The sequence below is a fragment of the Lissotriton helveticus genome, assembly GCF_964261635.1.
Source record: "Lissotriton helveticus chromosome 1_1 unlocalized genomic scaffold, aLisHel1.1 SUPER_1_unloc_16, whole genome shotgun sequence".
Taxonomy (NCBI): Eukaryota; Metazoa; Chordata; class Amphibia; order Caudata; family Salamandridae; genus Lissotriton; species Lissotriton helveticus.
In genome coordinates, this window is record NW_027611655.1 from 1,142,348 (window position 1) to 1,157,571 (window position 15,224).

General features: G+C 45.0%; 1 protein-coding gene and 1 long non-coding RNA gene across 2 annotated transcripts; both read right to left on the minus strand.

Moving 5' to 3' along the window:
• Positions 1–5,059: 5,059 nt before the first annotated feature.
• Positions 5,060–8,065, minus strand: LOC144805606 (uncharacterized). The gene is made up of 3 exons (XR_013605554.1): positions 7,756–8,065; positions 7,335–7,402; positions 5,060–5,658 (listed from the first exon to the last, which is right to left on the minus strand). It is a non-coding gene; the product is annotated as an uncharacterized LOC144805606 (long non-coding RNA).
• Positions 8,066–11,630: 3,565 nt separating this feature from the next.
• Positions 11,631–14,719, minus strand: LOC144805620 (uncharacterized). The gene is made up of 6 exons (XM_078672144.1): positions 14,685–14,719; positions 13,894–14,005; positions 12,985–13,354; positions 12,589–12,690; positions 11,820–11,919; positions 11,631–11,634 (listed from the first exon to the last, which is right to left on the minus strand). Exons 1-6 carry the CDS (start codon positions 14,717–14,719, stop codon positions 11,631–11,633), a joined length of 723 nt encoding a protein of 240 aa, XP_078528270.1.
• Positions 14,720–15,224: the final 505 nt, after the last annotated feature.

A 15,224-nucleotide genomic window follows, 5' to 3' on the forward strand; every position in this document is an offset into this window, starting at 1 on the left:
TCGTTCCCAAGCCACCACCTGGCTCTGCGGATACTGTTTATTGCCCCCAGTACAGTAGGAAGCTTCCCTCCCATTAAAGGCCCCTCGGGTCGATCAAAGCCCCCACCCTACGAGATCCGATCGAACCCCACACATCCCGTGAATCGGCGGAATATCCAGCTGCGCGATAATCATCACCTGTTGTGACCGGGGTGGGGACTTCAACTGTAACTGTGTGTGGGAACGGGCCTGAAGGGGAGATTCCGAGGATGTCTTTCCGTACATCAAAGTATTGACGAGAATGTGTTTCATGCAATAAAGTGATAAACTTGTGTATAAGAGGCCAGGCTTCAGAGATGTGGGTAGAGCACCTCAGAACGATACCTGCTGTCCAACTGACGTGTTTCTCCTCCGGAGAAAATAAAACCTTGTTTCCTGCCTTCGAGTCTCCAGCGCCTGCCTCTTCATTTGTTAATATCTTGTGGGTTCAAGAGGCGACACCGCCGGGCAATACTTAAGGATCTTATATTCTGGTTGGTAGCGTCACCCTTTTACAGTTGTGTGTGCGATTGTGTGTGCGGTGTGGTTGTGTGTGTTCGTGCGGTTGTGTGTGTGTAGTTGTATGTATGTACGCACGCGTGGTTGTATGTATGTGTGTGCGCGCGCGTGGTTGTATGTATGTGTGCGCGCGGTTAGAGAAGGATGCATGTGGAAGAGAGCAGCAGATCAGCACAGCAGAAGAGAACAGGGAGTTAAAGAAGGAGGCGGGTGGAAGAGAGCAGCAGATCAGCACAGGAGAAGAGAACAGGGAGTTAGAGAAAGAGGTGGGTGAAAGAGAGCAGCAGATCAACACGGGAGAAGAAAACAGGGAGTTAGAGAAGGAGGCGGTGGAAAGGAACAGCAGATCAGCACGGGAGAAGAGACCAGGGAGGTGGAGAAGGAGGTGGGGTGGAAGAGAACAGCAGATCAGCAAGAGAGAAGAGAACAGGTAGTTAAAGAAGGAGGTGGGTGGATGAGAGCAGCAGATCAGCACATGAGAAGAGAACAGGGAGTTGAAGAAGGAGGTGGGGTGGAAGAGAGCAGCAGATTAGCAAAGGAGAAGAGAACAGGGAGTTAAAGAAGGAGGTGGGGTGGAAGAAAGCAGCAGAATAGCATGGGAGAAGAGAACAGGGAGGTAGAGAAGGAGGCGGGTTGAAGAGAGCAGCAGATCAGCTCCGGAGAAGAGAAGTGAACAGGGAGTTAGAGAAGGAGGTGGGTGGAAGAGAGGAACAGATTAGCACAGCATAAGAGAACAGGGAGTTAAAGAAGGAGGTGGGGTGGAAAAGAGCAGCAGATCAGCAGAAGTTAACAGGGAGTTAAAGAAGGAGGCGGGGTGGAAGAGAGCAGCAGAACAGCACGGGAGAAGAGAACAGGGAGGTAAAGAAGGAGGTGGGTGGATGAGAGCTGCAGATCAGCACATGAGAAGAGAACAGGGAGTTAAAGATGTAGGCGGGGTGGAAGAGAACAGCAGATCGTCACAGGAGAAGAGAACCGGGAGTCACTTTTCATCTCTTATCTTTATCACCGCCCCTTCCCCATTTATACCCCCATGAAGCCTGATCCACAGATAGTCGACACACTCACGTGCGTGCGTTTCCAGGAGCGCCCATAACCGGCGCATTTATCGGATATGATGTCGAAGTCCTTCATTTCTGTCTAACGGTAACCGGTCGCAGCGTCGCACGCCCCGCATAACAATGGCTTCTTGGGTGGTAGACGAGCGGCCGCGCTCCCCATGCTAAGATGGCGGCCGGGGAGGCAGGCATCACACAAAAAGATGGCCGCTGAAAGGTTGGTCTTCTCACCGAAATAACAGGCCGCATCCCTCACAAAGATGGATGCCAAAGTAGTCTCTGCTCTTGCACAACGCGTAAGGGCTAGAGTATCGCGTCCTTCACAACAAGGCTAAAACGGTTATTGGGATCCACGTGACAGTAGCCACGCATACGTTTGTCTCACAAACGTGCCGGTTTTCCGTGGTTCCCTGCTCCCCGTCTGTATGCGCTCCCCCCTCGTGTGTGCGCATGCGCACTATCCTACGCAACCGCACAATGTACTTTTGGCTTCATACAGCTATTTTTAAGCTCCCCGGTGTTCTGCCGTTTTAGTGCGCATGCGTGTCCTTGCACGCATGCGCACTATATAATATGTTCTTTGATTTGAAACTCCGCACGGCAGCGGTTGAAGTCCCAGGAACAGCTGGGGGCCACCCCCTCCCCATCCACAGCCTGACCTCTCAAAACACAAGCCACGTGCACACGGCACGTGCTGGTCGTGCACTAAACACAACCACACGCTGTGCAACGCCCATTGGGCTCAAAGTGCTTCAGCCCCTTCCCCCACGAGTAACTTCTACAACCAAATGTCTGACACTTGGAGCTTTTCTCTCGTTTAAGGACGCCTGGGTAGGGGATGTGATACCTGGGCAGGTGGGCGGGGAGCTGAATAGGTGGATGTATGTGATTCTATGCGTGGTGGATGGAAAGGTGGTTGTGTGGATGAAACGATGAGTGAAATGGTGGTGGATGAATGGGTGGATGTCTATCTGGCTTGATAACTAGGAGGATCTGAATGGAGAGGCAGGCGGTGAAAGGGCGGGTTGCAGAGATCTGGCGTTCAGGGTTTTAAAATATCATTGACATCACTAATCTATAGCGTGAAATCACATCCGGTGGAGAAGAGGATAACTACACTTTCAGGGGAGAGACTGGCCCTCACCTGTGGGACTCCCACTCATACATCTCTATGGTGCCCAGGGAGGTGACCTTATATTCCTAAGTCACAGGGAAACGAGGATTTAATTTGTAAGCATTCACTTCAACAATAAATACATTCTGAGGCAAGAGTCTTGGTTTACTTCCAATAAACCGACTAAATGCCAAATACAGAAAAAACAGCACCTTCAGTGGCAATGGGTCACCTTGTTGCAAACACACAGAGGCCACAAGCCAGCGTGAATGGCGAATACGCCGCACTTCAGGCCTTGGGGGCCGTTAGGCCTCTGGCCTCACAGTTTCTTCAGTTACCCATCCAGCGGTGCACAAACACGCCTCCCCACAAATTCATCCATCAATTCATGCTCCAAGCACCCACAGTCAACCATCCATCCATGCATTCATCCATCCACCCCTCACACATCTATCCATCTCCAACCCAGCATCCACCCACCCACCAATCACACATCCATCCACCCCTCACACATCCATCCATCTCCAACCCTGCATCCATCCATCCATCCCCACCCCAGCATTCATCCATCCCCAACCCAGCATCCACCTCTCAAACATCCATCCACCCCACACCATTCATCTCCAACTCAGCATCCACCCAACTCCAAACCAGCATCCAACCAACTCCAACCCAGCATCCATCCATCTCCAACCCAGCATCTATCTATCCCTAACCAAGCATCAATCCATGCCCAATCCATCATCCATCCATCCCTAACCCAGCATCCATCTATCCACCACCCAGCATCCATCCATCCACAACCCAGAATCCATCCATGCCCAACCCAGCATCCATCCATGCCAAAACCCAGCATCCATCCATCTCCAACCCAGCATCCATCCATCCCCAACCCAGCATCCATCCATCTCCAACCCAGCATGTATCCATCTCTAACCCTGCATCCATCCATCCCCAGCCCAGCATCCAGCCATCCCCAACCCAGCATCCACCTATCCACCACCCGGCATCCGTCCATCCACAACCCAGCATCCATCCATCTCTAACCCAACATCCATCCATCCCCAGCCCAGCATCCATCCATCCCCAACCCAGCATCCATCCATCCCCAACCCAGCATCCATCCATCCCCAACCCAGCATCCACCCATCTCCAACCCAGCATCCAATTAACTCCAACCCAGCACTCTGAAATAAAAAAGCGACAAAGACTCCCATCTATCCAGTGGCTATCGCAGCATGATAACAATCAGCGCAACTGCCTGCCTGTAGCGGTCAATACATAGCCCCTGCAGGGCGCACCAGTAGGAGACCTCTGATGTTTGTGGTTGGGGTCTCCCACGGTTGCTGAGGGCCTCCCTGACATTGAGAGTGTGTGCCTCGGAATATACCCTGACTCTGGGGGATTCGGCACGGGCCGACCTGAACCCAGCTGCCTGGCCCTAAGATGGCGGCCATTGTGCCCAGGGTTAATTGCGCCCAGGTACCTGGGACTTGCCTGACTCTAAAATGGCGCCCAGACTTCAATTTATGACTATGAGACCCCATCTAAGCTTGGAGACCGTTTACTCTACCGTCTTGGGCACCCGCGAGGTTTTTTCACTCCCACTGCTGATCTGCCAGATCTGACCCGCTTCCCAGCTCCCTGCCTCCCCCCCCCTCCTTCCCTCTTTCCTCTTTCCTCTCCTGGGGACTGGTTTCTTCTGTCTTGGACTTTTGCAACTCTAACTATTGTAACCATGTGCCCTTTACCAAAGCACTCCTTCTCCCCTTGTTGAGAAGGGATCTAACATTTATACCCTGGAGTATGTAGGTAAAGACACTCGGGATCCAGACTCTTCTCCTGCTACACCTCGGCGACGGGAACTTATACTCGGCTGGGTTATTGTCTCATTACCCCTGAGCTGGCACGGCAGGTTAGGGAGGTTTCCTATCTGGCGTGGTATGTATCTGACCACTCCCCGCTTCTGGTGTGCCTGGCGAGGGGCCGCTGTGGAGCTTATACAGGCAGTTTATTTGCTGGCGGTGTCCGTCATGGCAATGAAAGTGACCATGCCCCAGCATATTTTTAATAAAGCACTAAAAAGAATACATAATCACACTCTAATAATTTATTTTTCAAATGTTTTCAAAATAATTTTCACTGAAGTACAATATTGTGTTCTGGATATCCAAAAATAGAATTTAGAATAATCACCACAAACTCTGATATTACAGTAAACAAGTTGTAAAAATAGTTTGCATGTATCAAAAAAGAATAAATGTGAGCACCACAAACACCGATATTACAGTAAAGAAGTTGTAAAAATATTTCCAATGTATCAGAAAAAATAAAATGAGCACCTCAAACAACGATATTACAGTAAACAAGTTGTGAAAATAGTTTCAATGTATCAGAATAACTCATTTCACCTCACTGAGAAGGTTTCTTTACTTCTCTCACAGTACTGCAAACTGAGAACACAGTTGAGATCTTGGTCATTATCAGTGTAAGCATCTGTTCTTGGAATGTAGAGCTGTGGATTCACATGTGCCCTCCCACCTCCCCCGACACCTGTGGTTGTTGCAGTTGTTATTATTTACTTAACATACGCATTGACAACTCTGTACTACACTTATATACTGCATTCTCAACCTCTTGCGGGAAAACAGTCTAACAATGGAATTGATGCCCATGCGCACTATCAACAAAAGAAGGAGTCACCTAATCTCGTGACTGGAAAGACTTCTTCAAAGAAAAACTACTTTTAAACATCCGTAACCAAAACTAGATGGCACAATTATGCAAATCATGTGATCTACAGCTCACATGCGAACACATCTTTACCGACGGTAAGTAACTTGTTCATTAAATACATTTGCTACATTTGAAAACTTCTTGATGTAACAAGGATGTTGCATCTTTTCGAATGCATTCAATATGTATCCATCTGCAGCATTGTTTACATAGTGCCTGTTGGAAAGATAGTAAAAAAAAAATCTATTCACTTTGCATTGTAAACAGGTAAACATGTTTTTTTCATTTGTAAACTGAAATTAGTTTTCAGAGTTTGTGAAAAAAATCTGTAGGAAACTGCACTTATTTGAAATGGTCAACCATAGTTTGTGACTGATATCTAAAGCAACTTTCACATAAAGTCACTTCGTTCATGCTTACAAGGTCCCCAGTGCCAGTGCTCTTTCCTAGCATGGTAAATGCATACTTGTTCCACATTTCACACAGTCCCCAGTCAGTGGCAACAAGCTCAGAACCTACTTCCACCAGAAAATCAGATCCCTCTACGTTCCTCCAACCTTGCAGTAGCCAAAACCACGCGCGTCCACAGAGCCAGAGCAAGATCCTTCTCCCACATCGGAGCCAAGACATGGAACAACCTACCACAAGACCTCAGACACGCCCCCTCTTTGAACACCTTCAGAAAGACCCTCAACAGTCGCCTGGCACAGCACTAAGCCGGAGAGCCACAGTTAGGGGGACAGAGCACACAAGCTCAAAGAGGCCCTATCACCCGCAGGACACGGGGCAGCCAGCACAGGTGTGTGCTGATTTGCGTTGGGGCGAGTGAAGAGATTGTCGGCCCTGAGGACCTCCGGAGAAGGCTCTTCCTGTGTACTACGAGAGTGAGGGGCTGAGGTGGCCGGGGTCTGGAGTAGGCGCGGTGTCAGGCTGGAGACAAGGGCTGGGCACAGTGAAGCTGGGGCCCCCCGCAGAGGTGGCACTGTAGCTGCAAAGAGCAGTGCCGAGCCCAGGGCCCAGCAGAGCAACACAGCGGAGAGACGCCCAGCCACAAGTAACTGCCGATCCCGTGCCCGGATACATTGGGCCATTCAAAGGCGCAGCACTGCAAGCAGAGACTGGCTAGAGCTAACGAGAGCAGCAAGTGGGGTGGCAAGGGTACCCCATGACGCCGTGATAGCACCTTAGAGGAGCAAGGGGCACCAAAAGCAGTGGGTGGTCGGAGGCAGCAAGGGCCAGCTCTGCCTGGGGAACGACATGGACATGGGTGCAGCACTAGAAAATGTCCTCACGCATTCAGGCTCCTCCCCTCCCCCCCGTAGACATGGGTTGGCTTCATAGGCTCAGGTCCATACTGGTAATGGAGCGCATCACTGCTACCTTGAACAACTCCACTGACACCTTCCAGAAAATTTGGAGCCCATTCCTACACCTTCTCTCAGCTCAATTTCACAAAATTACCCTGCCTCAATATCTGAGGATGCTGCGTCTGCCGGAGCTATGAAAGGACCTGCCCACAGCCTAAGGAAATGGTTGAGGGCTCTGGGACCATTGTAAAGGTACTCAATGAAGACCGTTCAGGGGATGCCGGATGGAGAGGGGGTTGTGGGGTTTTGGTTCTCAACAGGGGCAGCAAATAGCACGATGGACTCTGTTTGGGATCTCTTAGTGCTTTCTTCTTTTTGGACTTTCGGTTACCGCTATGCCTAGCCTTGCTAAGAGGCTGTCTTTGCAATGTATGAGTCACTGTATTACGATGATACAATTGCCCCTGTGGGGTTCTTTGTTTTTAGGAAAACGAATAAATACATTTAAAATTAAACGGAAATTTGAAAGTATCTTTAGCCAGACCTCTACAAATGTTCCTATTAAAAATAATTGTGTATATTTACCATAATGTTTTCCTGACCTACGTCGGAAGTTATTTCGTTGCAGACACCGCAGAAATCTTCGACAGAATCTAAATGTAATATTGAGGTAGATCAGCACATCTTAGCAGGAAAAGTAAAAAACGTAAACTTATCTCTGGGCATCTGGTACATGTTTCTAAGTTTATTCCTAAGACTTGATATTGCTGTGACAGAGTCACAACTGTTAAAAACTCTTTCTATTGGCAAGAAAAATGACCTTTTAACATACTCAAAAACATAATTGCTATACCGTACTATATGTAATATAATGTACAAAATGTATGCTGTGTACTTTTAAAAACGTTGAAGAAATAAAAATAGCTACCAAAATCATCAAAACATTCTGTTGACCCAAAGGCATGACACATTTATAAAATTGAGACATGAAATGTTAAACTCAAACCTGATGACTCCATTAGATCCATTGCAATTTTGAATCTAAAATCCTCCATAAATGTAGAATTTATTAAAATCTCTGGAACTGGCTGTTGACTGATGTAAAAATCTGCAAACTGAGAACACAGTTGAAAGTTTTACTTTCATCAATTAAAAGTAGAGTAAAATGTATATGTTATCCAAATGAACAAGTTAAAGTGAAATGGACGTAAAAACAATTGGTCTCAATATGATATCGGTTGGAAAGCCATCATCAGAGGTCTCCGGCCAACCGCATTAGGACCATACTAGTGGTCAGAGAGATAATCTGAGGGGAATACTGCTCTGCTTCCAACAGGCTCTACGGCCTCATCCGGCCGGATTTCTGAAGTGAAATCCCTAATAGGCAGCATGCGGTGCACCCCTAAAATCCATGCATCATGTGGCGGACTGTTTAAACTATTTCATTAGTGAATTTGCCCTCACCTGTAATTGTTTATGGTCATAGCCTTCTTTACTATTTATAAGTACTCCAATAACAACAAGCATTTGCAATGCAATAGGTCTCGCAATAGAAAAGTTTGAGCTTTTGTTGTGTAAAATGTAAAAAATAATAATTTTTGTTTATGTTTTTCAAAATATAAAAGTATTCATTTTGTTATTAGAAATGCCAATAGTTATACAGTTAGCAAATGTTACATCTATAGCATTAGTAAAGGTACATGTTTAGTTTTCCCCTGTCGTACATGTATTGATCTGAGAAATCACATTGTTTTAACAAGAACAGAAGTGAAAACATTTAACATATTTTTATGACATTTGTAATAAAGCTTGAAACATTGACAGAAAATATTTGAAGCAGTTGTTGTTGAATGGTTGCACAGATTGATGCTGTTGTAGCGCATAGTGATGTTGTGGTGCCCCTGAGTGATGCTGTAGTGGTGCTGAGTGGTGCTGTGGTGGTGCTGAGTGGTGCTGTGGTGGAAGTGTGCACTGCCGGCTGGTGGTGTGTGTGCCTGGTGGAAGCGTGCACTGACGGCTGGTGTTGTGTGTGCCTGGTGAAAGCGTGCACTGATGCTGGTGGTTTGTGCCTGGTGAAAGCATGCACCGACGGCTGGTGGTGTGTGTGTGACTGGTGAAAACGTGCACTGATGTGGTTGTGCGTGTGGTTGTATGTGTGGTTGTATGTTGTATGGCGGGCGTGAAACTTAAAGTACGGCCGGCCGGCCGTAAAAAAATAATTAGGGGAGGAGAAGCCCTGTGATGTGGTGTCACGGCCTGGCGGCCGTGAAAAAATGCAATTAGAACTGAGGGGAGAGTGGTGAGGAGAGTGGTGTTGATAGGGGAGAGTGGTGGTGAGAGGGGAGGAGAGAGTCAGGCCTGGAGAGCGAGGAGAGGGGTGAGTGAGGAGAGGGGAGAGAGGCGAGAGAGAGGTGAGTGAGGAGAGAGAGAGGGATTGGAGAGGGAGTCCTCAGAAGGATGAAAGGCTGAGTGGAGCCACCAATATTTGAACCTGTGACCATGAGGTGAACACAGGCCGCTACTGTGGTTGCATTCGTCCACTGAACCACAAGACTCGGCATAGCAGGGTCGAAAACCAGGTTATGGAGTAGCAGGGCAAAGCATGTGAAAAGGGACAGAACCGGTGAGAAACGTGAGACAGGGGATGGCATGTGAGAAAGTACAAGGAGATCAGCGAGAAAGACGGGAGCTGAGATAAAGGAGGAGAAGAGGGTTAAAAAATACCGCAAAAGATGACAGATACTCCAGCACAAGACCAAATGTTATGTAGGCAAGGGGGACCTGGGGAGAGCGCAACGGGGGTGGGCAGGAGAAGCAGATGCGAGTCACGGCCTGTGGCCGTGATGGAGAGGGAGGGGGTGGTTATTAGGGGGGAGGAGAAGGGAGGCCGGCCGAGCGCACGCTGGGGAAGCCTTTGGGAGGGATGGTTTGAATAAAATTCCTGCAAGCAGCCACGAGGAAGCAGCACAAGTTTTAAGAGGCACCAATGATTTAATAATAACTTGGAGAATTTTCGCCTTTGGTTCTCGACTTTGAGACATATGCTGACGTACTATAACTTTTCATAGGAATCTCATCAGAACTGCCTGCACGGACTTTAACTATGTTGAAAACTGAGCAGCAGGTGGTGGATTATCCTGAAAATGCGGCAAATACATAATTATGCGGACAGAGAAAGGGTAGAAAAAACAACTGAGGAAAGGTGAGATATAGGTATGCGATATTGAGACAACCAGGTGGGACAGACAAAGCAGTAACAATGGTGGGAGACAGGTGAAAGAGAGGTGAAAAGGGACAGAACCGGTGAGAAACATGAGACAGGGGATGGCATGTGAGATAGTACAAGGAGATCAGCGAGAAAGACGGGAGCTGAGATAAAGAAGGAGGTGGACAAAGTTAAAGGATGTACGGAGAGAGAGGGACAGAGAGGAGGAAAGGTGGGAGGGAACACGGCCTGGGGGAAGCTGGCTGGGGAGGGGGAGGAGAAATCCGAGTAAGGCTGTGTGCGGGGAAAGAGGAGGGAGGTGCTGGAGCTGGGGAACATATGGCCGTGAAAGTTTATGGCCCAAAAGCGCGTGCCTGTGGCCACGTGAACTCGAAGAAAACCGCACCGAAAAAGCCATCGTTTGACGAGTATTTTGACCACTAGAATTCTAAAAACCATAATTAACTTCAATAATCTCTCATTCGAGAATATGATCAATTATTCACTTTGATAACAAAAACAAATTAAGGTTTATAATATTAATAGGAATTTATCATTACCAGCATGCAAAAAACACCACAATTGTAGTTGTCCTGTTGCTTTATGTTAGAATCAACCACTAATTCCCAAAGCTCATAGTCAGGATGCTCCAGTGCCTGTAGGAAATCCCTTTAGAGACATATGAAAGGTTATGTAAAATATTAGAGTTTGTAAATCAGAATAAAACAATAAAGATGTTACATTGTTGTCACAAATAGTGATCAATTTGTAAAGTTTGTGAATTTTATTATTTTGCAATCTTAAAAGTACTAAATAGATAATGGAAACTGTATTTGGGAAAGGGCACCTCCAATTTCTCAAGAAGACTTTGTAGGTATGAAGATTTGCTGGCAGTGAATCGTAGACTAAAATTTTCTTTGTAAAAGGTTTCAATATCTGTGGAAATGATATAAAAGCTGTTTGAAAAACAACATCAGCAAGAGAAAGGGAAAAGTTTCAGAAATAGCCAATGTATATATTAAAAAAACATGGTAGGCCTCTCCAACTATTACAACCACTCATATTTTTCATCAATAACTTTCAAACCTCTGAACGATAACTAAAAAATAAAAAAATGGCACTTACGAAAAGAATCCAATGATTGCCAGTATTTGTAGGACAAAGAACAGTTTCCACAGTTTCATAAGATACCTGCATAGAATAGAATGTGCTCATTAATAACTTTAACTGTCATCCTGACTCCATACGTTCAAAGGTATCAATGGATTGTTATCCAGAATTCTAAATCTATAATATTTACTTGGATGACAAGTACACAGATTCACAGTATACCAACATGTGAAATGTTGGCAATTGTTCATTACGTTATTGTAAGTGTCTTGTACACTTCAACACTAAATCCATCAGTTACATTAACAAATCATTACAACCTGAGACTGTGAAAAGTCAAATAAGAGATTCAAATATGTACCCGGAAAACAGGCGACCGGTATTTGCCCAGGAAGATAGAGGATGACACTGTTGCAGAAAGTGCAAAACACTAAGGTTAAAATAAAAGGACATCATTACACACATTGTAAAACAATTGTTATCTTGGTGTACATCTGTGTGTGATATTTATGAAAATATACATACATTGGATCGTGACATACATAATTTGCTAAGGTACGCATCGATTACCTAAAAAAAAAGAATTACACTTAGTTAAGTAGTGCATGATTACAAATCTGCTGGAGCAAGGACCAACAGACAGGCGTGAGCGCGGCGGTGGCGAGACATACTATACTGACTATCGATGTTATAGAAACCAACCTCATCAACAATCCATTGGGGCGTTTTTGAGTGAACAAAAGGAAAAATCATACAGTTTTATGTCGGACACTATTGCTTCCAAGCGTCCCATCACTGGTTTCTTCCACACATCCAAAAGTGATTGCCTGGTCTTAGATCCCGAATCTTTTAAGTCTGTGGAAACATAAGTGAGAAACATAAGTTAAAACAAGTTTTAAAGACACCTACATAAACTTCAAAACTGACAGTCACACCAAACAAATTACTTTTGCCGGGGTGCAGGGCTCAACGGGGGCACCATAGGTGCCTACTAGACTGCCATCCGGAGGCCTTGCACCCATGTGGGCCCTGATGGGGCCCCCCAAAAACAGATTCCCACAGTCTTTCTGTGTCGAAAAGGCCGGCACAGAAAGGCAGTGGGAATATGCCATCATAATCCCTCGGGCGGATATAGCCGGCTTTGTGATTACAGGCCCTTTTCTAAAACACAGGTAAGATTCCTTCCCAACGAACCCTGGCTCGTAGCCATTTCCAAGGGCATCGTAATTGGGGCCCTAAGCATGAAGGCTGCTATCAACAGCTACCACTTAGAGAGCTTTCTAATGTTGTCTAAAACCACTGAAAACCCAATAAAGGATTGTTTGGATTAGTGTAAGGTAATATACTTTTTTCGAAGTGAGCACCATATAGTAAACCAGCCGGACACAAAGTACTAAGATGTATAATTACCAAAATAGAGATAGTAAAATCAAGCTTCTTGTGAGAACACCCTACATCTTCAGTGTCAATATTTGTTAAACAATTTTAAAACAGAAGTATTAATAAAATAAGTAGCAACCTCACCCCCCAACAGCACGCAAGCTTGGTTTTCTGCAAAATCATCATTCTCCTCTGAAAGTGTTTCAAGTGGAAGAGATTCAGGCGATTCATGATTGGTCATGCTTCCTGAAAAATATTGATTTTGAGGTTGACAAAAACTCAGTTGGGAAAACAGACTACTCCACCATCCAAACACAAAACCCTACACAAAGAAAAAATACTATTCAATAATACCTTGTTTAAAATACCGTACTTTTAAAAACATATCTTTTGGAGAAAGTCAGCGTCACGTTCTCCTGCTCAACCTAATACCTTTTCACCAAATTAAGGAGACATTTACATATGTTGATAGTATATTATTCCGAAACACATCCAATTATCTCACATTGCATAACCAAAACATTACTTTACATTGTTTACCTTTGACGCTCGACTTATAAGGCCTCAACATGTCGAGATTGTGTGTTGTACGTAAAAGGATATTGCGATCATTAAGCAATTTAACGCGCTTTCCTTGGATTTCAGCAATAGTGTATGGTCCAGTAAATTTATGTTCCAAAATGCCTCCTTTTCTTGTAGCTTTCCTGCAATTTTTCAGAAGCACTAATTGTCCATCTCTGAAGGTGCATGGCTTATATTTTTGGGAAACTCTCTTTTTAAATTTTTCTTTTTGCTTTTCCTGGGCAACCTCAATATTCTGTTTTGTCTGCCTCTGCAACTCTGCTTTTTTTATTTTGTTTTCAACGATAATGCCGGCATATTCACTTTCAGTTGGGAGTATAAACTCAAGCTATTAAAGGAAACATAAAACGCAATCACTCATTTTCGTTATATAAAACTGTATTATTATATAAAAATTAAAACAAAGTAAAATAACTTGCTTTATTGTAAATAAAAGTTACGCTAAAGAAAAGAAACTATACACACAGAGAAATTAGATTTCATATATCAGAATCAGAACCAGAATACGCTTTATTCGGTATAAAATCAATTAACCATAAAAGCACATAAGTGACAGCATAAAATTTAGCAGTATAAAAATTTAAATAATTACAGGATATTTAAAAACCATCCATTGTTTTCCTAATTTTGACCATCAATTTCAAAAATTTCGCAATTTGCACAGTCTGTGATCTATCTGCCAACAGTTGTAGTTTGATAAAAGCAGGGCAACATTGTCTAAAGTTAAAAAGTAACCAGCAAGTGAATGTATGTATAATTACAAAATAACAATATGCATATTAAAACAGACTTTGGAGTAATCACTGACAACCAAAAAGCAACATTGTAAAAATTCTTTACATTAAAAACACAATAAAAATTCCATACCAGATCCTCGGAGACCTCACTTGGAAATCGTGCTTCTCGGCCGTACATAAGTTGGAAAGGGGAAACTTTTGTTGTGGTATGTGGCTTTGATCGTAAAGCAAACAATGCATGATCCAAAAATAAATCCCAGTCGTTTTGGTGCTCATTCACGCATTTAGACAACGTGCTGTAAAATAACAAAAGATTAGCATGTGGTATAATAGTTAATGGCAGTATATTACTTGCAAACCTATCAATATTAAAGAGAAAATATTTTATAAATAAATTGCATATCAACATGTGCATACAAAAAAGAATCAGAATTAGCTTTACCTTTTAATGCTAGCATTAGTGCGCTCATCTAAACCATTTGTCTGTGGATGATATGCTGCACTTACAGAACGCTCGATTTCTAAGAGCCTTGATAGCTCAGAATTAACCTGAAAAATACATATTTATATGTTATTGCCTGAAATGTAAGCAAATTGTAATTATTTAGTACACAGATGTTTAACAGTACCTTAAAAAGCACTATCCGACTAACAGGGCCAGACAAAAGCAAACAGACACCTACAGTATTAGATAATGGTGCGTTTGGACTTTAATTAATTTTGAGTATAATCTGTATGATAAATATAAAAAGCGACCTAACTAGGGGGCCTATTAGGATTGCGGATGGACCTGCGTCCGTCCGCCACCCCCGAGGTGAAGGGACCATCTGCAGGGGCATCGGCGGTCCCTCCGGTGCAATTAGGATGTGACCGCCACCCTGGCGGTCACATCCTGTATCTTTAACCTTGCGGCGGGTGCTGCTTGAAGCAGCACCCGCCGCAAGGTTAAAAACCATGTTTTACATTTACATGCACAAAGCGGCAGGCACCGCGCGTGCCTGCTGCTTTGGGCATGGAAATGCTGGGGGGTACCATAAATACCCCCATGTGCACCCCCACCCCCCACACCCTGGGGGCCCGCAATGGGCCCCCAAACACCAAAGACCACATGCTTTTCCACGGCGGAAAATCCGCTGTGGAAAAGCATGTTACACCGCACATCCTAATTTGGCTGACGGTGTCTTGCAGACACCGTCACCAAATGGCCTTACACACACCGCGGATCAGCGGCGGACGGACCTGCCGTCCGCCGCTGGTCCCACCGCAATCCCACCGCCATCCTAATCTGGCGGTGGGTGTTTTCTGTGGCCGCGGCGGTGAATCCGCATCCTCCAGGCCGGAGGATGCGGATTCACCGCCATCCTAATCGGCCCCTAAGTGTCAAATATAAACGGTTGTAAAGAATGGGTTATAAAAATGGTACGTGACTTGCTTCACTCGTGAAGACATTTGCATAACACT